The following is a 24,110-nucleotide window of genomic DNA, read 5'->3' as shown; positions in this document are numbered from 1 at the left end:
CCTCCCAGGATGGGCCCAGCCTGTGCCCCGCTTCGCTCCTGCGACAGCAAGTTCACACCACCTCAGAGCCTTTGAACACGAAGGTCCCTTTCTGGAATGTTCTTCCTTGTGCCTGAAGGACCATGCAGCCTAGGTCAGACTGGCCCGTCTCTGTTTCTGTAATAGGGAATTACTCGAAGTTTGGCAAAACTTATTTGTCAAGCCCTCTGCTTGGGGGAAGGGCAGTGAGTCCCTTTCAGGTTTTCCATGGTGAATAGTCTGTTCAGTTTTAGTTCCTTACTCCTTTCTTAGGAAATTTTCTCATTCACTCATCAAATACCGTGTTTCCCCGAAAATAAGACCTAGCTGGACCATCAGCTCTAATGTGTCTTTTGGAGCAAAAATTAATGTAAGACCGGTTTTATATTATATTATACTATACTATAGTTTATAATATATTATATAAGACTGAGTCTTACATTAATTTTTGCTCCAAAAGACGCATTAGGGCTTATGTTCTGGCTAGGTCTTATTTTCGAGGACACGTTATACACCAACAATTGGATAACCTAGAAGAAGTGAAAAAATTCCTAGAAACGCAACCTTCCAAGACTTTTCTATTTCTTTGAATCACAAAGAAATAGAAAATCTGAACAGACCAATCAATGAGAAAGGAGATTGAATCAGAAATCAAAAACGTCACAAAAAACAAAATTCCCGGAGCAGATGGTTTAAATGGTGAATTGTACCAACTAGTTAAAAAAGAATTAATGCCAAACCTTCCCAAAGTCTTCCAAAAAACCTGAAGGGGAAGGAACACTTCCAAACTCATTCTACTACTAGGCCAGCAGCACCCTGATATCAAAGCCAGACAAGGACACTATAAAGAAAATTACAGGCCAATAACCCTGATAAACAAAGAAGTGAAAATCTTCACAAAACACTGTAATGGCAACCCGAATTCAATAGCACGTTACCAGGACCACACCACACGACCAGTGAAGACGTCTCCCTGGGAAGCAGGGTGGGTTCCACATGTGCAGGTCCAGGACACTCAACGTGACCCGTCACGTCAAAGACGCGAAGAAGAAAACATCATGATCTCAGCATACACAGAAAAGGCTGTGACAAAATTCAACATCCTTCTTCACAAAGATGAAATACACTGGATAGTGGAATGTCCTCTAAGTGATCAAAGAAATATGAACTTACATTTAATTTTGAGTAGTAAGTATTTTATTTTCATTTTAAACTTGATATAAGGAAATTTCATCCCAACACTTGACTGCAGAGATAACTGAAAAAACATCAAGATTACAAAAGTTCACTACAACTGTTTCTTAAACGTAAAAAGACCATACCAACGCAATGACACAGTTGAGCTTGCTGACTGAACACAAAGGTCTTAGTGACAAGCTGGAACTTCAATATTCTGAAGGGAAATGGTTTCCATGGGGGGCGACTTATAATTTAAAGGATGAGGAATTTATTTCAAACTGTACAAATGAGAAAAGGAGCAAGGAAACAAAACGTTTAGAAGCAGCAGTGGTCTCAAATGAAAGGAACAGAATGTCACTATTTAGACAGGAAACACTCTTAAGAGGAATGAAAAAAGCTGGGAAACAAAGCATGTCAAAGCTGGGAAACAAAGTTGTAGGTCCCACAAGACCCGCATGGGAAGTAGTAAGACCTGTAAGTGCCCTGAAGGAGTTGCTGCAGGACGTGGGGATTTACACAAATGGCTCAAACTATCTGGAGAAGATCCCTTTTCTGGTAAACACTAGATGGACGGGGTTTTCAGGCAAGACGAAGCCTGGGGCTACGCATACCTGAGCTGAGTCAGGCTGATTCAGTGCAATCTGCAGTCCAGCCTGGGAATGTTCAGGGCTTACGCTGTTTTAAAGGGCCCGTCTTCTGGGGGACAAGGGTGAGCATTTATGAGAGCTGGGGGTCACGAGTCCTGGAGTGTTACCCGGAAGGGAGCCTGGTCGTCACCCCAGCTCTCCAGGCGTAAGGGAGCCGCCTGCTAAGGAAGGGCCTGACTTTGAACTTCTAACCTAGATGTCTTTCCAGAATCAATACCCCAGAGGTTACTGGGCTTAATATTTCAGTTCTTGAATTACCTGAACATTCTTTCATGAAAAGATTATTACTCTGAACTTGGATTCATTTTAAGTGTTTTTTAAAATCGAGTCTTCAGGGCTCACAAAGAGCCACAGACATGCTTCTCAGTCGTGGAAACATGGCTTCTGGCTGTGTAGCTACTGACTGTGGAACGCAGGCTTCCGGACACTCCACTTCTGCCTTCTCCTCACCCATCCCTACGGGCTTCCAGTCTGCCCGAACCCAGGCCTGTCTGCATGTGCACTGCAGTAAGAAACACTGAGCTGGAGCCTGGCGAAAATCAAACGAGGGGATGACACGACAGAAACAGATGCTTGAGTCACACACTTTGTCAGGACCCCCAGGCAGAACCCCCACACAGAGCTCACTCCCTCCGGGAAGAGGAGGAGAAAGGCGTCCCCTCCTTTCCTGTACAGACACTTCTGAGGGCTGAAAGACGGCAGACCTGGGACACTCACTCTGCTTAGTTTGTAACTAGGAAACACTGTTGGTGTGCTACAGCAGTTGGACGGCACATTGGGACCAGCCACACAGCCTGGCTCCCCTTAGGAAGGCCCAGATGTCGGGACACCCCGACTGGTGACGGCAACGAGTGCTGGTGGCCATGGCATCAGGCACAACCTCTGAAGAGAAGCCACAAAACCTTTTGAATGTGCCGAGGGAAAAGCCACTGCAAAGGCTGTTTTCCTTTCTGTGCAAAGCCAGGCCAATCCCCTCGGCCCCTCTCGCCTCACAGATAAGACGTCGTGGTTCCCTCACTTCCCTCTGAAGCAGGCAAGGCCAAGGTCTCATGTCCCCACTCCTCATCTTTTTCTACCACACTTTTCTGGAGGGAGCAAGTAAATCTGCCCATTAGCCGATTTAACGTCTAATTCTTTTCAAGTCTGGCACGTGATGTCAATGTTAAGTGCACTGCAGCCTCTGACCGTGGACTCACTCTGGACACCGAGGTGGACTTACCCAGAGGAGGGCGAGTGTCTTTTCCACCGCTCAGGCTCGTGCTGCCTGCTTCCTGCAGTAAACAGACAGGGGAACAAACAAGTTACATTTCTGGAAGATCCACAGAACAGCACGCTGAGCTGCCTGCCCCATTAAAGTGGGAGCAGTTAGTTCAGAGGTAGCACAATGCACGAACTGCTCCCGTCAGCAGCCTCCCCCTACACGGGGCCGCACCCCTACACCGTCACCGCCACCACTGGCCTGCAAATGGAGCTTCCCCGTCCACAGCTCAGCTCAGGGGGACACTGCACCAAGTACACAAAAGACCACAGGGCTCTGTCTCCAGATGGGGTTGAGTGCCGTTCCCTGGTCCCTGGGGCAGATGGGGCACGTTGGGAGGTCAGGAAAGAACCACCCTGCAAGTACAAATGGTGCTCTGCCCACAAAGCCTGGTCCCTGCTGCTCACACCTCTCCCAGAAGTGAGGCTCCCTGGGTCACAGCAATGGCTGGAATGAAGTTTCCAGGCCCACCCTTGTTATCACAGGTGATCACAGCTCTGTCACAACACACCAGCCTCCTCTGGGAATCACCACTGGATGTGACAAGCTGCAGAAATCACAGGCAAGTTTGTAGCTACCGACTGTGGAATGTGACACGTCACTTCTCACCCCAGAAGGAAGGGGTGCCGTGTTTGCACCTCGGGAGGCTTTGATGTGCAGCACCTCAGGAAGCCAGGCTCACACCAGCAGCCGAGGGCCCCTGGGGACGTCCCCATTTGTGGCAGTAACTGAACTCTCACTCTGAGGCATTTTCAGTTTTTCAATAACACAAACAATTTTGCCTGTTAATTCTGTCCTGAAAATAGAGACAACTTCCTATTAGGCTACTTCAATATCTCCAAAAATACTACAACGGCAGTTCCAAGGTAGACACAAAACCCACCAAAACATGTGCTGGCTTAGTACAGATAACATAACCCACTCACGGTGATTCAAACTGAGAAGGTGGATTCCCTGACCCAGAAAGTGCTCCAGCCCTAACAGAAGGGGTGTGTGTGTGTGTGTGTGTGTGTGTGTGTCCACTTGTGCACATGCACAAGACATATTTTACACAGAAGCACCTGAAACTAGCAAACATCTGGACGACGCACAGCACTTGCATGGACGCCTCTCCACGTGAGCCAAAGCGACTGTGCTCGCGTGTCATCCTTGAGGACCCTGAATTCCTCCCGCCCACATTCCACCCTCGTTCATCATCAGACCCTGACTTACCCTCCACCTGAGGGCTCCCGGGGGCCAGTGTCTCAGCCCTAACACTCACACACCACGTCCTGACCTGTGTGACCCGTGTGTGAGGAGGTTGGCCTGCCCGCCAAAGCAGGGGTATCCTTCAAAGACCTGCGTTTACAACGCGCGCACAGCGGTGAGCAGTCTCGAGCGCTAGCTGCCCAAGAGTTACTGATTTTCTGCCTTTAAGTGATCAGAACAGAAGAGGGGAAGGTGCTTGTCCGGCCGGGCCCCCAGCCTGCAAACCCTTAGAGCTCCAAGTTGTTCCTGAAATCGAGCAGCTGGAGAGAGAAATGGTTTCTGTTTGGATGTCACAACAGCTGACCATGTGAGTGTGGACACAGCAAACCTGCTCCACTCCATCAGTAGCTGGCAGCAAAGTGAGAACCGGGTGTCTGACTGCTCTTGCCGATCGGTCACTCCCAAGACAGGACCAGCCTGGACCTGCTGGTCAGCGCTGATGGTGGCGATGCACAGGCCCGGAGCGCCTGCCAGTGTGTCTGTAGCGGCCACGGCTGTCACAGCGTCCGTCTGTGTGAACAACTGCAGGCTGCGCACCTGATGCTCCACTTACATGTGTGAATGGAGTCGGAAAGCTCGTCTGTCAGAAAGGTGGTGTGCTGACCGGGAGTTACATTTGTATGCACTAAATTTACAAGAAAAATGCTGGGCATGTCCCAGGCTTGGCAAGGACCCTGGGGCCCCCTGGATGGTGTGTGTGCCCCGCCTGCACCGCGATCCCGGCCTGTGACGTGCTCGGTGCTTGGCAGTGGGGTATGACCCTGAACATAACAGGGTGGTGCAGGGCCCAGAGCTCAAGGAGGAAACGTCACCGGGAGTGGCTGGAGGCATGCAGGCCCCATGGGGAGGCCCCTGTTCTGTGCACTGCTGTGCCTGAGAGCCAGCTGATCCCCAAAACACGCTCGCAGCTCGCTGGTGATACAGACACTCTAGCTTCTTCGCGATTCGGTCCTAATTCTTCCCAGGCCTCTTTGAAGCTGAAAGGAGTCAGAAAGAAGACAGCCCAGCTGGCGAGTTTCCTATCTCCTTGGCAGCTCAGACCCAGCTCTTCAGTCCACGCCCGTGGCAAGGCCAGGTCTGGGCTCCTGCGGGTGACAGCTTTACACACTCACACACACACACACACACACACACACACACCACACACACGGGTGACAGCCTTACTTACACACACACACACACACACACACACACCACACACACAGGGTGACAGCCTCACACACACGGGATGACAACCTCACACACACACACACACGGGGTGACAGCCTTACACACACACACACGGGGTGACAGCCTCACACACACACACACACACGGGGTGACAGCCTCACACACACACGGGGTGACAGCCTCACACACACACACACGGGGTGACAGCCTCAGACACACACATACACGGGGTGACAGCCTCACACACACACACACACACCCCGCCCCCCAGCCTCAGTCACTCCCCGGAACCATCCTTCACGGGAACCTGAACCCCCCCAGCATCGTGGTCAGAGCCCCACCCTGCCCCTCAGCTCGGCCCTGTCCTCTGGGTCCAGCCTGCTCACCCCCAAACGTGTGGCCACCCACTGCTTTCTTTTCACCATCAGATGGTCGAGAGCACAGCCTGAAAGGCTCTCAGCCTGACCCCACCTGCCCTGAGGACCAGTCACACGCAGGATGCGAGAAATCAGGTGGCATCTGGGCCTCTGCCAGGCCAGCAGCCATGCAGCTGCGACAGCAGAATGTCACGCAAGGGGCCTGCGGGAGGCCACCAGGGATGACTGTGGGCTTCTAGGCTCCAGCAGGAAGAAGAGTCACTGTTTTTTAAATGTACACGAGAAGGAGAAATTTCCAGACACAAATCTCTGCCAACAGATTTTGAAGACACCTCTTCGTTTACTATAGATCCAAAGAAAACAGGTTCCCTTCTCCAATTTCAACGTGTCCCCGTGACCTCTGCCATCACCTAGGCGAAGACTCAGCCGACAGACTCAGCCGACATTCACGACATTGTCTCCTGGGCTGGGCTCGCTGGCCGTGTCCTGGGGACACTGGGTGTCCGAGCACAAGGCCTCACTGGGCTGGTCAGCCAATGGCCAGAAGGACACAGTCAGCCCACACAGTCAGGCTTTGGCTTGCATGCTTTTTAAATTTTCTTTTTAAAAACAGTTTTACTGGGGCGGCCGGATGGCTCAGTTGGTTGAGCACGAGCTCTGAACAACAGGGTCACCGGTTCGATTCCCACATGGGCCAGTGAGCTGTGCCCTCCACAGCTAGATTGAAGACAACGAGCTGCGCCTGAGCTTCCGGAGGGGCGGCCGGATGGCTCAGTTGGTTAGAGCACGAGCTCTCAACAAATTTTCCACATGGTTCAATTCCCACATGGGATGGTGGGCTGCGCCCCCTGCAACTAAAGATTGGAAACGGCGACTGGACTTGGAGCTGAGCTGTGTCCTCCACAACTGGATTGAAGGACAACTACTTGGAGGTGATGGGCCCTGGAGAAGCACACTGTTCCCCAATGTTCCCCAATAAAATTAGAAAAAAAAAAAAAGCTTTACTGTGGTACAATTGACATTGTTTGCTTTTTAATAGAAAAACCTCTAAAGCAGTCCACTTAGAAGTATTAAGAGCTATGTCAGAATTAATGCCAGGAAACAAGATTTAAGAAACGAGGGTTGTCAGTTGCATCTGACACTCACTACACTGATACTTTCTCTCGGGTCTCAGGAAGGCCGTGTGGGGAGCCCGATAACCCCACCAGGAGTGAGGACCTGTGTGCTCTGGGCAGGCAGGCCACGGGCCCAAGACAGTGTCTGCCCGTCAAAAGCTGTCGCAGGCTGCCTCAGGCACAGCAAGTGTGACAAGTAACAACCACCTCAGCACCTCAGAGGTCCTGATAGGTACAGCCCCACGTGGCCCAGGAGAAGGTGGCGGAGCTCAGCACGAAGGAACAGAATCAGAGCACAGCACTGGGGCTGGCAGGACCCCCGAGACCAGACGCCCGATGTGAGACGATTCATCCAGCAGGTGTGCAGGGGACCCAGGGTCCATGTGGGTGTGCAGCTAGGCATAACCCATGTCCTGCCCAGCCTGTGCCAGCGGCAGCCTGCAGCCCTCCCCAGCCGGACGCTGCATCAGCTCGTTTCTCCCGGCTTCCTGAGACCCAGTGGGGAGGAGGAAGCCAAGGTCACCATTTGCCACCACACCAGGCCCTGCATGGGGACACTGACAGCAGGAGGACAGCTAGGGGCGGCCTTTCTTGTCCACTCAGGAAGCCCAGGTGGGTTCTGCGGCTTACGAGACTCCATTGGGGTCCCCAGGCCCTCACTCTGCTTTCCTGGGCCGGCGGGGCGTTCTGAGCCTCGGCCTTTGGCCAGGAGGCTGGGGCCCCACTGCACTCACTCTAAGCCCATCCCCTCAACACCCCTGCACCTCATCACAGCCCGATGAAGGCCTGCCAGCTCAGGGCACGCTGGTGGTGCCATGGAGCATGTCCCCTGGAGGAAAGGCAGTTCTTCCGAGAGCCTGAGGCCAGGCCTGCTCCTGCTGCCCACCCGTCCTTCCTGCAGATGCTGCACGGCTGCTCTCTCCCTCCTCAGGCCTGTGCTCACATGTCACCTTGTCAGACACCTTTTCAAGGACCCTCACGTAAAATAACAGAGAGGGCGGGGGAGGGGCTGTCAACTCCACTGTTCAGGCCACGAGCTTTGCTCCAGATTTTTCTTTCTCTGGTTCGCCTAAAGAAGCCTGTCAGCCTTGAAGAGTGAGAAATTCGGGGTGGTCCCCAAGCCGCCCCAAGCAATTTCACTGCCCAACCAGAGGCAGGCAGTCTGGTGGGTGGATGAAAGCACTGTCCGTGGCTGTGGGCCCCCAAGGCACCAGGGAGCCCTGGAGGGCGGCACTGCTGGCCACAAGTGGATTCCTGAGGGCGGCAGTGACCGACGGGCCTTCCGTGTGACACGCGGAGCGCAGGGGAGAACTAAGGGTGCCGAATGGGACTCCACCCAGAGTGTCCGCTCCCAACACTCAGGGCAGAGGCAGCGACCCTGTGGCCCTGGGTGTCACCGTGAGATTCTAGGTCCACACACACACCCTGTCGCGTTCTGGCTCCCTGTGTCGTAATCCAGGCAACCTTCCAAATTGAAACAATGCACATACACGTGACGCGTGGGGGAAGGCAGGGCCCTCATCTCGGTTACTGACCCAGCACAAACAGCCATGGCTCCGCTGGCGTCCGTGGGAGTGATGCCCACGCTGACAGTGACTAGAGCCGAGCACGGTGGCTGTCACCACGTGTGTTCACTCAGACCCCTGGGGGCTCCAGGCACAACTGGCGGCCTGATCTGGTGTTTCAGAGGGACCCCTAAGGTGACTGCACGCGGGAACTTATGTGGCTTCTCTCCCCCAGGGGTGGCATTTCAGAAACCTCATCACGAGCCCTGGTCCACACTGCTGCTCAGTGGACTCTGGACACACGCTGAGATCCCAGGACAACTTGGCTGGGTGACGGGCGGGGACGCACACACTGGGACGCAGGCCCCGGACGCCAGCACCGTGATGGCCATAAAGCCACTCAGACACAGACCAGGACACACAGTCCTGCTGGGGTGTCCGTGGCAATGTGGGCGACTTGTGAAACCACCACCCACTTTAGACGTTGCAGAGGTAAAAAACAGTAATTACATTACAAAAACAGTCTTGAACAGATGCCTGAACGGACAGGAAATAAATGAATCAGCAAGGGGCAGGCAGACGCTTTGTCTCTACTTCACGAAGGATGGCACAAGACCTGTTGGTGGCTCACCTGTTTATTCACCTGCAAGCATCTAACCTGTGTCGGAAGCAGACACGAGCCGCACAGCACCGTGGTGGGTGGCGGGGGGCCTGGCGCCCTCTTACCTGGCCCCTGGTTTCTCCAGTGCTGTCCTTGTCCAGCCCGGCTGTACCCGGAGCTCGTCCTGTGGGAGCCGGGTCCCTGTCTCTCCCACCGCCCTGTGGGGACAGGAGGTCAGCGTGCCAGCAAGCTACCGGATACCTAACCCCAAACGACACGCTGTGTGCAACACTGCAGCAAGTGGCACTGGGCTGGCATTTTCAAACTTCTGGTGTCTTTCAATTTCAGGGAAAGCCCATGTAAAACGCAGGTGTAGGGCCCCGTGCCAGCGAGGTTGGGCAGGGGTGAGGGCTGCACTGGGATGTGTGCCCAGGGACCATGCTGGTGATGGGAGGGGCAGGCTGAGGACATGGGGCCTTCTGCTCGGTCCCCTGCATGCAGTGGCCTCACGGTGAGTTCTGACTGGCTCTGCCTCCCCGGGGAGGTGGGCCCCACACCGCTGGCCACCAGGAGGGCCCTGACCAGTGCACCCACCACCCATGTGCAGGACTTTGTGTGCCAGACCCAGATGCTGTCGTCCCAATTCCCTAAGCTTGTGTCATACCCAACTTTCTTACTCTCACATTCCCTCTCCTAAAGCCCTAAATCCTACCCCTCTACCCATCTACCGGAGTTTAACACCAGAAGGCCTCCCGAGGTCAGATTGAACGTGCTTTTAGAAGTATCCTGATAGTTCATGGGGACCCACCACATGGGGCCTAAGTTTTCCTTCTTCAAAACAAGGGGCGTGAACCAGACAGCATCAAGTTGTATTTGTAAAGAAATGATGACGTGAAGGGAAAAAAGGAAGTTTCCCAATCATGGAGATCAACTCATCATCTCTCTCGAAACACAGTTTTCTTTGTTAACTCGAATATGACAGGATCACCAAATCCCGCCCGTCTGTCAGTGTGCTTCGTCAGAAAGTAATCAAACATACGTTCTTGTAAAGATTAAAAGTCACCGTCCTACAGCCTTAAACGGAAACACATGACAACTCTGAAACCATGCTGTCCTTACGGGCTTGTCACACATGCAGTCCCCTTAGGCCCAGCGGGGATGCCTGCCCTCTGAAATGCAGAGGGAGCTTCAGGCGTCAGAATCCCAGTGTCGGCTGCTGACTCAGAACAACCACCTGTGAGGTCCCAGCACCGTGTCCCTGCTCTCTTGACAATCCCACTGCAGATGGAGCCTGCAGGGTGACCGCTCCGGTGACAGGCTGCCAACCAGTTCAGGAAGCAGGCGCCGTGGAGGGAAAGCTGCACATTTATTCTGCAGGGAATAAACTTTTGCTCTGGGGTCTCACATTCTGTGTATCTACAGCTGGTAGGAAAGAGTTGGAGGGAGTAAAAGGACAGGGCTGGGGGAAGTCTGTCCCTACTCGGGCCTGGGACAAAGAGCCATCCTCACTGCCTGCAAGTCCCTGTGGTCGGACCTCATGCCTGGCACCTGGTGGCAAGGCAGATGCCAAATAGGTCTGCAGAAGACAGTCTGGTGGGTGGGAAGTTGGGGTGGGTTCTCTTACTCCATCGGGAAAAAAATGGGGCTGCTCCTAAATCTTACAGGTACAGATCTTAATGAGGCCAGGAAATAATGATCAAAATAAATTTGCTGATAAAGAAGAGGTCCTAATTCACTTGATAAACACATGCAGCCAACTGATGAGGTATGCCTTTTCATGTCGAATTAGCTAAAAAACACACTCTTACATCCTGTCCAGGGTACCACGACAGAGAACTCTTCTTCACAGGGTAAACGTATAAAGTGATGAAAAGGATTTTAGGAAACAAGTTGGCAACGTCAATGTAGAATTCGATGATAATTCTGTAAACTGCGGTACTCGATTTGAAGGAAATAATGCACAAAAATGCAGTCTGTATGATGAGAAAAATGGAAGCCACCCGAGCTCAAAGCGGGGAGCCATTAAGCAAACAGGGCGTGTGCGGTGTTAGGGCCAGAGTGTGGGGGCCCCGTCAGCATGACCTTGGCTGGGCTGTGGGTGAGTGCCAGCGGAGAAGGGGACACACAGCTGCATGGGGACCCAATGGGACAGAAGCAGACACTGCTAAACACATCACCCTTCGACAGTTACCTCTGGGTGACAGAACAAAAGGTTATTTGCATTTCTTCTTCAAGTACTTTCTCCACAGTCTAATTTTTCCTGATACACTTTTATTAATGAGGAAAAATAAACCCAAACATCTGTCAAATAAACAAACATTACCCAAGCATCACTGGGCCTGCACCCAGAGAAGAGTTAACTTTGCAATTAACTCATGAGCCGTCTGAGGTTTCTCCCTAAAGGAACCTAAACACGAGCTGCTAGTGGCACCCCCTGGCTTTGGTCCCTTCAGCCCCTGGCATTCTTGACCATGGGCCGCACGGAGCAGCCAGTCATGCCTGCTGCTCACCTGAGTGGTGTGGTCGCCACTGCTGCCGGCTGACGATGTGTCTGTCCTCCCTCAGGCAAGCCTTGCACACGACAGACTTGAGGCTGTGAAACGTGGTGAGCCGGGACCTCTGCAAACAGACTCGTGTCAGCACGGGCACCACGCTCTCCACGCGCGGGGTGAAGGCGGGGCAGCTTCCCTCCATCAGCACTGGGACCTGACGACAGGCCCCAGGAAACCACGTCCTGAGTCCCCGGCAGTAATGCTGGCGTCTCTCTTCTGTAGGTCAATGACTTCTCCAAGTCATCAAGATCTACGTGACGCAGGCACACCACATGACCTCATCTCAGGAGCCTGTGCCTGTAACACGTCACCATTTCCACGCTTCGCTGTCAGGCGTCAGTCATGTGGGAATGGCTACCTGCAAAGGAGGAGGGCACGCTCTCCCTGCTGTGTTTTACTACTGAACAGTCCGTCCTGTCTGCCTGGCCAGCAGCTAGGGACAGGAAGGAAACGAGGCCCATGACCGGTGGTTCAGAGGCTTGTCACCCTCCGTCAGCTCAGTGGTGACCAGCCAAAGCCGAGGACCACTGTCCCTCCCTGTCACTGTCCCGCGGCTGACGTGTGCCTCTGAATTCTCACACTCAGATTCCCACGACAGCCTGCTCTGTGTGAGAGAGGTAACCACGGCGGCCGCCAGGTGCTTTCTACCTGCCTGGAAGCTTGCGGCGTGCCCTGATAGGCCGAGCCCTGAGCCTGTCGCACACACCGAACATGCAAGCCCACCGAGGCCTCCCTGGGGGTCTTCCAGGAACCACGCAGCCTGGACTTACAGGGAGGGAACAGCACGCAATGTCCCCAACTGGACTGCCAGCCCTCGGGGACATTTCCAAGTAATGAACTGTCACACTGCTACTGAGGGGGAGGGGCAGACCTGCAGGCCAGCTGTACTTCATTCAGGGGTTGATGGCGCTCGGGAGGCCTACGCCAGGCTGGGCACTGCCAGCCTCCCTCATCCGGGGGCACATCTGGGGCCTCGGGCACCATGGACTGTTCTGGAAGAAACCTCGTGCTGGAGCGTGCACTCTGGCTTTTGGAACAGGCTGTCCTGTCTTGAGCAGAGGTGTGAGCGTGTGGGCAGCAGCCTGAGTGTGACCTGTGCCAGCACCCGAGGCCGGGTAAATGTGCCCCCTCCATGGGCGTTCTAGCAGCACGGCTCTTTTCCAGCCCCGTGACCAGAAGGCAGCAGGCAGGCTAGCGTTTCACGCTGCCTTCGAGCCAGATTTCAAACCCAATGGCGGAAACGCGCGACGCTGAGAACTCACATTCTGCTCCACGAGGACCTCCGCGGCACACCCCTTCTCTGACTGCAGGTACTTCTCGTGGAAAAGCTTCCCATCGAACACGTTCCAGGGCATGAAGTCGCCGACCCTCAAGGGGCAGCCGCACACGCTGTTGGCCAGCACCACCATGGTGAGGCCGCGGACCAGCAGGGCACCCAGCTGCACGGCTCTGGGGTCCACGCAGTCGAGCTGGGAAGCAGACAGACAGGTGAAGGGTGCACACGTGCCGGCAAGCACTGGGGTGCAGGCCGCGGGGACAGGGCCGGGCCCAGGGTCCCTATGCACTGTGACCCATCGCCCACAGCACACATCCCACCCCTGCTGTGTGCGGACGACCTCCAAGCTGCTCATCAGACGCACCTGTCCCTGTCCCGTCCCCACACCAAAGCACTCAGGCAGAAAAGTGTGGCTGGGGTGTCGCCCGGGCATTCTCTTACAATCGTTCTTTAAAAGTAAAGGAAGAGATGTCAAGAACCTCACTTGAGGTGCTGAAAGCCTCGCTGCACTGTGAACACGCACCCCGCTGTCCTAAGTATTCTAAACATACCATTTTAAATGATTATTCATCATTTGGGAATAAAATGGCTTATTAGCCCATAGGGCTGACAACTGTTACAAATTAGGAAGGCCATTCCAACATGAAATTCTTTTTTTTGTGCCAAATCCACCTGATGTCAGACATTCTTTCTGTTCGTACCCAGACAGGGTTCCGGCCACGCTGAGAACTGTCACCTTTCATGTGCCACAGGCTTCCAGGATTCTTGGCCTATTGACCACACACAAAGCCAAGTGGCCACGATTCCCTCAACGAGGTAAGAACAATGCAAGCTGTTCTCTAGTTTATCTGTTGCTGAAAATAAACCACGGCTGTCAGGTGTCGTTGCGTATCTAACATCATGCTAAAACCGAAATAAATCGGGGAAAGTGCCCCTCTATGCCCTTTACAAGGAAGGCTTCACTTCACTGATTAAAATCAATAAACTTGATCACTTTAGGAAATTGACTGTGAACTGGGATTATCCCAGAGTTAGTCTAAGGCTGAACGTATGTGTGCAGCACTGCTTTTTCAATTGTCTCCCAGTCATTTAGAAAAAGCAACCATGGCACAGGCTCCAGGGCTGAGGTGACCCTAATTCATGCAGACTGGACCTGCTCCCTTTCTCCACGGGGACCTGTGCCTGCCCTCGGGCTGCTCCTCAGGGTCAGAAGATGTCACCATCCACTCACTGCTCCAAGGCTCCGTTAAATCTGCTTAGCAATCAATGCTTTTCTGTAGATGTGGATTTCCGTGTACACTTTCATGTCATCTGCTAATACTGACAGTTTCTTTCTTTCTTTCAAATCCTACAGCTTGAATTTCTTCCTTCTGACTTCTGTTCTGGCCGGAACGTGCAGTTCAGCAGAAGTGACCGAGACGCCTGATTCACCGCCACTCCCCTGGACGTACTCCCACTGTGCACTGTTCTGTCTGGTCCCCACCGTGGGTTTCTGGAGACACTCTTAGAAGGAGGATGTTCCCTTCTGGCCCTCGTTTGTTGAGCTGTCTTCCCATAACCTGAATGTAAACGAATACTTTCTCTGTATCCATTAAGCAAACCATATGCCTTTTCTCATTTATTGTGTTAATAATGTGAATCGCATAGGTTTTCAAATGTTAAATCAACGCTGTATTCCAATAATAAACCTGCAGTCACCAGTATTATCAGTTTATTTGTTAGAATTTTGTCTAGAAGTTTTGGATTTATTTCATGACACAGAAGGGCAAGTAATTTTCATTTCTTGACTTGTCTTTGTAGGTTTCTTATCATTTTGAAGGGTTGCTCTGAAAAGAGACTATGCAGCAAAGCCTAGACTGCGTCCTCCCCGGCCCGGCACAGAAGCAGCTGAGACCTCTACCCGTTCCCGCTACGATGAGCCCACAGGCGTCACCCAGGGTATCGTGTGACAGCACAGGCAGAGGCTCGGTCTAATCAGCACGGACAAACCACACCCAGAGCTACGGACAGTTTTCAGGTACACGTGGGAAACTGAATGAAATTCTAAGAGCTCATTCTTAGCTTGCAGACCGTACAAAACCAGGCTACAGGCCAGATCTGGCCCACTGGCCGCGCTGGCTGACCCCACCAAGAATGTGGACGTGACTACTTGTCTTCTCAATTCTGTCAAATTTTGTTTTATTTATTTTAGAAGCTGTGCGTGCTCATTTAGATTCAGAGATTCATGACATACCCCAGTGGGCTCACCTCATTACAACAGGCCCTTTTCCTCTAGTAAAGACTCGGCCGGAGCCCACTTCTTCCAATGCGGCCCCAGCTTTCCCAGGGTGGTAACTGCACAGCGTGTCTTTGTCACTGCACACCTTGGTGTCCTTTCATCTCAAGTGTCTGTCTGGGAGGCAACATGTGGTGGTTTGGGTCTGTTTTTAAACTTTTTTTTTGGAAATGGTTCACAGGAAGCTGCGAAGGTAGTAGACAGGGTCCCATGGACTTGTCACCCAACCTCCTCAATCTTACCTGCTACAGTAGCAAAAGCAGGACCTGACATGGGGACAATCCAGACCTTTCACTGACATGTGTGTTCTCTGCAGAAGGGTCTATACAAGGCAATGTGTTGATTCCACTTCATCGTGTCACGCTTGTTTACAAGGACACAATGATTGTCTTCTGTGTTACTTGCCTTTCAGACTTACGGTGGAACACCGGGCAAGTGTCTGACTGCACATATGCGGGGGACCTCCCTGTGAGCAAAAGCACGGCACAAGGTGCCCACCCCACTTGTTAAGAACAATGAACAATGCTCAGAGCTGTGCTCTGCCAGCTCCCACTCTAAAAGGAATGGAATCCACAGGACTTTCGCTCTGTGAGACCCTGTTGTCCACATGCCGTGTACGATACAGACAGTCCACAGTGAGTTGTCTAGTGTGATGTGGAAATAGCGCACAAACTACAGCCACAGCCACGCAGCGGGCGCACTCACGGCGGGACAGCCTGTGCCACAGGCACATAGCGGGCGCGCACATGGCGGGACGGCCTGTGCCACAGCCACGCAGCGGGCGCTCACACGGCGGGACGGCCTGTGCCACAGCCACGCAGCGGGCGCTCACACGGCGGGACGGCCTGTGCCACAGGCACATAGCGGGCGCGCACATGGCGGGACGGCCTGTGCCACAGCCACGCAGCGGGCGCTCACACGGCGGGACGGCCTGTGCCACAGGCACATAGCGGGCGCGCACATGGCGGGACGGCCTATGCCACAGTCACGCAGCGGGCGCTCACACGGCGGGACGGCCTGTGCCACAGGCACGCAGCGGGCGCGCACACGGCGGGACAGCCTGTGCTGTAGCAGAAAGACCTGGACCACAAACGGCAGCTTTCTCACTCTTGCCAGGCTATGTGCGCAGGTCATGGCACGTGGGTGGGTCTTCGGTGCCCCCTGGTTCCACTGGTATAACCAACCACCAGTGCTAGCGAGCTCTCCCAGAGCAGGTCACTCTGCTTTTCCCAAATATACAGGACTCACTGTGCTCCCATCTCACAATTTACAAACAACTGACCTCGTTGCTCAGCCCCAAATAATCAAGCACGTAACCACATCGGCACACGGGTTGGATGTCAAGGAGCAAGCCTTTGAGGGGTGCAGGGAGGAAATGCAACCCAGTTCTGCAGTCTTAGGGGTCACAGGACGGGGTGCCATCAATACTTCAGGGGCACTTTTAAAACACGAAGCTTTATAGACATGAATTCAGTTTCCTACGTATGGCTCTTTCCCTCCTGTAACTATCAGCGGGTAAAGACACAGGGAGAGCTGGGGACACAGTGGCACATGGGACACCAGCTCAAGCTGGCGCTGGGGCTTGTCCCTGCAGATTCAGCAACCGCCATATTTGGTCCCTCCCCAGCAAGGCGTCTGCGCCCAGAAGGAACGAGCACATCCAAGGGGCTTTCCTGTGTGTCCTGGGGTCTGGGAGGCAGAAGATAATACTTAAAAGCGTTGTGGCTCGAACACTTATTTCCCAGAATATGTTTAAAAGTATTTCTCAGCCATGTTTGCCTTACTTTATTTTTCTAACTATAATAAATGGTTTAGAAGATAAACTGCCTTTCCTCCTCAACAAGTCTGATGGAGGAGGATTCAGGGCTGAAGATATCTTGGAAGCAGCGGAGAGGCCCCTGGGGGCTATGAACAGTGTGCTGACCGGGACCCATTCCGAGTTACTTACAGACAGAACACGGCCAGTTTAGGCCAAGTGGGGCTTGGGGAAAACAGCCCTCCCACATGCTGTGCCACGGTGACACCCTGATGCTCTGACGTCACCTTCCAACAATTCTTCCCCAGGACTGGAATTAGGGGACGTCCTAGGAGGCGAGTCAACGGGGCAGAAGGCTGACCCCAGACGGGGCTCCGAGAACGGCTGGGAGCAGGTGGCTAAAAGGTATGGTCTTACAAGTGAAATTAATATGAGAAAGCAGCATGCGTTTTGGAAACAGGATTTAAGATGTTTGGAAATAAGGAAAAGCTGAGTGCTTCCTGCAGAGCTAATGGACATGGGGGACACAGAAACCAGAAAAACCAGTTCCAAAGGCTCAAAGCCTCACAGTAAATATTTAACAGCAAACAGCTCAACTGGGTGGTGTTTACATGCTAATGAGGTCCATTTACTGGGGTTTATTAGCAGTTTGTAACATGGTACTTATACGAACTAAAACTACTATTTGCTAAGTCAACCTAAACTCAAATTTCAGAGACAACAAGGCAGAAAGGCACAGGCGAGGCCAGCACCCCCTGGTCAGCTCACATTTAAATGACTTTCCCTCTTAAGTGCAGATTCCAACACTAATCCCATCTATTCCTCCGCAAGCATGTGCACGTGTGCATGTGTGTTCACATGGGCTGTACGAGCAAGTGTGAGCTGCTGACAGAGCAGTGAACACGCATGTCCTCCAGAGCTGTAAGCTGAGCACACACGGACAGTTACAGACGTGAGCGGGAAAACCAGCAAACACAACCAGCTCTGAGACATGACAAAGCTCCAACCGGAAAAGAATGGCTGTAATACGTCACACGCTCGGTTCTTCATGCGTGAGCTATCTCAATGCACTAGTGTCTCTTGTCATCTGTGTGCCCACCCCTGTGTGTTATAAAACAAAGCTGGCTTTTATTAAAATCAGAAGTAATACAGACGTCCCCGTTATCCACAGACTTGCTTCCTGCAGTTTCAGTTACCCATGGTCAATGGCAGTCGGAAAATATTAGATGGAAAACTCCAGCAATAAACACTTCGTCATGCTCTGAGGAGGAAGATGAACTCATGTCATCCCGCTCCATCCTCCCAGGACATGAGCCATCCCCATGTCCTGTGTCCCCACACTGCAGACGCTCCGCCCATTAGGCACTTAGGACCGACTGTCATGGTGTCTCGGGCTTGTGTTCAGGTAACCCTGACCTTATAGTCAGGCACCGTGTGACGACATTTCAGCCCACGAGGGACTGCATATCCGACCGCGGTAACACAGACTGTAATGGAGACGCACTCTTGTGAGAAACGGAAGGTGTGCAGCTCGGGAGGCATGTTCTCTCCGACGGCAGCACTGTCTGTGGGGCGTGGCAGGACACTCCCAGCCATCACAGCTCCTCAGAGCTGGGCAGTTACGTGGGCGCCGTCAGCCAGGGCAGCCCATCCCCACACAACGTACAACGGCAAACTGTGGCGTCCTGAGTCCCTGAGACGCCCCATGAAACAAACACCCTTCTTTTTCATGCACACTTCCTACCATCAAGTTCCTTCATCTGACGGCTGCCCCAACGTGCCAGCCCAAACCACACCACCAGGAGTCTCTTATGTCCCTTTATGTCTCCACCTTGGTTTCTGATTCCCACTGATCGCCAGGCGTCTGTCACTCTGTCCTGACGGCCACTGTCGTGGTGACTGTCGTGGTGACCTACACCTCACACAGCCAGTCTATTCTCTGTATTGCCAATCAATGCGCACACATCTCTGTTCATGGAGCAGCACGGACACTGTCCAGGTCCTATATCTGACCCTTCGGAAGGAAGCAGGGGCGGGCCTGTGGGACAGAGCTGATGAAGTCCCCAGTCACATCCAGCCACGTGCAGTCATGTCCTGGGCCGCCACACCCACTTTCCACTCACTGCCTCACCCACACCAACTCCCAGTCCACAGGCTCCATTCACAGGTGTACCATTTTTTAGTGTTGATACCATATCTTTACTGTACCTTTTCTATCATTAGGTGTGGTTAAATACACAAATACCACACCGTGTCAAAACTGCCCACAGCGTTCAGTGCAGTGACAGGCAGTACCGCTGGTAGCCCAGGAGACACAGGCTGTGCCATCTAGCCCACGTGTGCGGTGGGCAAGACTACCGAGGTGTGTACGAGTGCACGCTGTGATGTTCACACCCCGATGAAACCACCTACCGACACATTTCTAAGAGCGAGTCCCGGTTGTTAGTGTTGATAATGGCCCCAAGCGCCAAGAGTAGTGACATTGGCAATTTGAATACGCCAAAGAAAAATGCTTGCTTTAAGTGAAAAGTATGTATGTGTAGGAAAAAAGTTTATATGAGGTGCGGTACCATCCACGGTTTCAGGCGTCCACTGGGGGTCCTGGAATTTATGCACTACGTCTAGTGAAAACCTCCATCCTCAAAAAGATACTTCATACAAATGGAAATGAAAAGAAAGCTGGAGTAGCAATACTTATACCAGACAAAATAGACTTAAAAACAAGACTGTAACAAGAGACAAAGAAGGGTGTTGATACTGACGAAGGGATCAGTCCAACAAGGAGATGTACTATAACACCGGAACATCGCCTTACCGAGCATTGGAGCACCTCAGCACATGAAGCAGATATGAACAGACATGAAGGGAGAGATGGAGAGTAACACAATCGTAGGAGGGGAGGGGATGTTAGCATCCCATTCACAGCAACAGACAGATCATCCAGACAGAAAACCAACCAGAAAACAGTGATCTTAAGTGACGCATTAGAGCCGGTAGACTTAATAGATATTAACAAAACATTCCACCTAAAAACATCAGAATAAACATTTTTTCCAAGTGCACATGGAACATTTTCCAGGAAGGCCACCTTTAGGCCACAAAACAAGTCTTAGTGAATTTAATAAGACTGAAATCATTATCAAGCATCTTCTCTGATCACAATGGTATGAAACTAGAAATAAACAACAATAAGAAAAATTTAAAACTCACAAACACGTGGAGGCTAAATAACATGCTACAAAACAATGAGTTAATGAAAAATCAAGGAGAAAATAAAAAACATTTCTTGGGACTAATGAAAAAGGAAATACAATGATTCAAAATCTATGGGACACAGCAAAAGCAGTTCAAGGGGGAAATTCACAGCAAAGAGAGGCCAACTTCAAGAAATAAGAAAAATGTCAAATAAACAGTCTAACATTACACGTAAAGGAACTACTAAAAGAACAAAGACCAAAGTGTGTACAAGGAAGAAAATAATAAGGAACAGAGCAGAAATAAATAAAATAGATGCTAAAAAAAAAATCAGAGAAGAACAATGAAGGTAAGAGCTGGTTCTTTGAAAAGATAAAATTGATAAACCTTTGGTTAGACTTCATCAAAAAAGAGAACCCAAATAAATAAAATCAGAAGTGACAACCAACACCACATAAATACAAAGGATTATAGGAGAATACTATGAACAACTATATACCAACAAACTGGAAACCCTAGAAGAAATGCATAAATTCCTAGAAACATGCAGTCTTCCAAGGCTGAATCATGAAGAAACAGAAAATCTGAACTGACTGATTACTACTAAGGAAACTGAATCAGTCATCAAAAAACTCCCACCAAAGTCCTGGACTGGATGGATTCACAGGTGAATTTCACCAAACGTTCAAAGGAGAATTAATATCTATTCTTCTCAAACCACTCCACAAACTTCAGAGGGAAGGCTCCCAAGCACATTCTATGAGGCCACTATTACCCGGATTCTAAAACCGTATAAAGACATCACAAAAAAATAAAATTATAGGCCAATATCTCTTTTGAACATTGATGCAAAAATCCTCATCAAAATATTAGCAAACCGAATTCACCAATACATTAAAATGATATACACCACGATCAAGGGGGATTTATTCCTGGTATGCAAGGTTCGTTGAATATCAACAAATCAATTACGGTGATACACCACATAAACAAAATGAAGGATTTAAACCATGTGATTGTATTAATAGATATAAAGTGGGCATAGAAGGAACATACCTCAGCTAATAAAGGCCATATACAACAAACCCACAGCTAAAATAGTACTGAATGGTAAGAAGCTAGAAGTGTTTTCCCCAAGATCAGGAACAAAACAAGGGTGTCCACTTTCACCACTTTATTCAACATAGTATTGGAAATCCTGATCGCCACAGCAATCAGACAAGAAAATGAAATACAGGCATCCAAATTGGAAAGGAAGAAGTAACACTCATTATTTGCAGATGACGTGATACCATATATAGAGAGAATGCTAAAGATTCCACCAATGGGGTGGCCGGTTAGCGCAGCTGGTTAGAGCATGGTGCTGGTAGCACCAAGGTTGTTGGTTCGATCCCTGCATGGGCCACTGTGAGCTGTGCCCTTAAAAAAAAAGTTTGCTTAAAGATTCCACCAAAAAACCTATTAGAATTGATAAATAAGTTCAGTAAAGTAGTAGGATACAAAATTAATATTCAGAAATCGGTTGCATTTTTATATACCAATACTGAACTATCAGAAAGACAAATTAAGAAAACAATCCTATTTACAATAGTATCAAAAAAAATTACCTGGATTAAATTTAACCAAGGAGGTCAAAGACCTGTACTTGGAAAATTATACGACACTGAAGAAACAAACTGAAGAAGATACAAATAAATGGAAGCACATACCGTGCTCATGGATAGGAAGGATTAACATCGTTAAAGTGTCCATAGTACCCCACGCAATCTATAGAGTCTATGCAATCCGTGTCAAAATACCAATGGCATTCTTCACAGAACTTGAAAAAATAATCTTCAAATTTATATGGAACCATAAACGACCTCAAGTAGCCACGGCAGTCTTGAGAAAGAACAAAATTGGAGGTATCATGCTCCCTGATTTCCAAATATATTACAAAGCTACAATAATCAAATCAGCACGGTACTGCCACAAAACAGACACAAGATCAACAGAACAGAATACAAAGCCCAGAAATAAACCCATGTGTATGTGGTCCATTAAATCTATGACAAGTGAGGCAAGAATGAATAGTCTCTTCAACAGATGGTGCAGGGAAAACTGGACAAATACATGGGGAAAAACATGAAACTTGACCACCATCTTACACCTGATACAAGAATAAACTCAAAATGGATTAAAGACTTAAATATAAGACCTGAAACCACAAAACTCCTAGAAGATACAGGCAGGAAACTCTGACATTGGTCTTAGCAATATTCTTTTGGATATGTCTCCTTGAGCAAAGACAAGAAAAGCAGAAATAAACAAATGGGACTACATAAAATCAAAGTTTTTGCACAGCAAAGGAAACCATCAACATAACGAAAAGACAGCCAACTGAATGGGAGAACATATTGCTAATGATACATTTGATAAAGGATTAATATCCAAAAGTCTATAAAGAACTCAGAAAGCTCTGGGCCGGCCCAGTGACTCAGGCAGTTGGAGCACCGTGCTCCTAACGCTAAAGGCCGCCGGTTCGCTTCCCACACGGGCCAGTGAGCTGCGCCCTCTACAGCTAAGATTGTGAACAACAGCTCTCCCTGGAGCGGGGCTGCCGTGAGCAGCTGAAGTTTGGCGTGAGCTGCTGCGAGTGGCTGAGTGACGACTGGCGACCGACCGCCTCAGCCGGGGGAGCACAAGGCTCATAACACGAGCATGGGCCAGGGAGCTGTGTCCTACACAACTAGACTGAGAAACAACGGCTTCAACCGGAGGGTGGGAGAGGCGGAAGAAAGGGGGAAAAAGAAAAAGAACTCAGAAAATTCAACATCGAAAAACAATCAATAGAGTATACAGATGCCGTATTGTAAAGCTGTATATCTGAAATTTATGTTATTATCTAATGTTACCCCCAATAAATTTCATAAAAAACACAAAACCCAAACAATTCAATAAGAAAATGGGCAGAGGAAGGACATGGACAGCCTTTTCTCCAAAGAGGACACGCAGATGGCCAACAGACACATGAAAAGATGCTCAACCTCACTAATCATTAGACAAATGCAAATGAAAACACAATGAGATACCACCTCACCCCTGTCACGTGGCCATCACCAATAAATCAACAAACAAGTGCTGGCGAGGATGTGGAGAAAAGGGAACTAACATGCACTGTTGGTGGGACTGCAGATTGGTGCAGCCACCATGGAAAACAGTATGGAGGGTCCTCAAAAAATTAAAAATAGAACAACCTTTGACCCAGCAATTCCACTCCTGGGTATTTATGCAAAGAAATCCAAAACACTAATTTGAAAAGACATATGCAGCCCTGTGTTCACTGCAGCGTTACTCACAGCAGCCAAGATATGGATGCACCCTGGGTGTCCGCTGACAGACAAATCGATGAAGCAGAGATGCATGTATATAGACACAATGGAGTATTACTCAGCCATAAAAAGAATGAAATCTTAACCATCTGCAACAACATGGATGGACCTAGAGGGTACTGTGCTGAGCGAAGTAAGTCAGACTGAGAAAGACATATACCACATGACCTCACTTATATGTGGAATCTAAAGAACAAAACAAACAGAGATCCAGAGAACAAACTGATGGGTGGAAAGGGGAAGGGATTAAGAAGCACGAGCCTCAGCTATAAAAACAGTCGTGGGGTGTGAAGTACACACAGGGGACAGTCAGTATTACGACAACTACGCCTGGTGCCAGGCGGTTAATAGACTCATGGTGGGGACCAGTTTCTACCGTATGTAAATGCTGAGCCACTGCGCTGTGCACCTGAAGTTAGTGTAATATTGTATGTCAACTCTAATTTTAAAATTAAAACCATTAACAACAAAACAGCAGAAAAGCTTCCATCCTGTTTGAAAACACTTTCCACACGACTCTGGCAGTTGCGGGGCCCATTTCCATGTGCAGAACCAGCTGCGCCGTTA

At 50.5% G+C, this 24,110-nt stretch overlaps 1 protein-coding gene across 11 annotated transcripts in view; it reads right to left on the bottom strand.

The window, feature by feature from the left end:
- Positions 1 to 24,110, bottom strand: part of FAM120B (family with sequence similarity 120B) — a 61,815-nt gene that overhangs the window by 5,443 nt on the left and 32,262 nt on the right. For 3 of the 11 annotated variants that reach the window (XM_033100462.1, XM_033100464.1, XM_033100461.1), the window contains 5 exons: positions 12,933 to 13,139; positions 11,629 to 11,737; positions 9,149 to 9,336; positions 3,064 to 3,115; positions 2,103 to 2,373 (listed from right to left, as the gene is read on the bottom strand). In XM_033100462.1, coding sequence (XP_032956353.1) covers positions 2,291 to 2,373; positions 3,064 to 3,115; positions 9,149 to 9,336; positions 11,629 to 11,737; positions 12,933 to 13,139 — 639 coding nt within the window. In that variant the 3' untranslated portion in view covers positions 2,103 to 2,290. The remainder of the gene's footprint in view (positions 1 to 2,102; positions 2,374 to 3,063; positions 3,116 to 9,148; positions 9,337 to 11,628; positions 11,738 to 12,932; positions 13,140 to 24,110) is intronic. The other 8 variants (XM_033100467.1, XM_033100465.1, XM_033100468.1 and 5 more) reach the window with 7 other exon arrangements.

The sequence above is a fragment of the Rhinolophus ferrumequinum genome (assembly GCF_004115265.2).
Source record: "Rhinolophus ferrumequinum isolate MPI-CBG mRhiFer1 chromosome 3 unlocalized genomic scaffold, mRhiFer1_v1.p scaffold_36_arrow_ctg1_4, whole genome shotgun sequence".
NCBI lineage: Eukaryota > Metazoa > Chordata > Mammalia > Chiroptera > Rhinolophidae > Rhinolophus > Rhinolophus ferrumequinum.
Note: the sequence above shows the minus strand (reverse complement) of the source record. Positions and strands in the feature narration are given on the sequence as shown.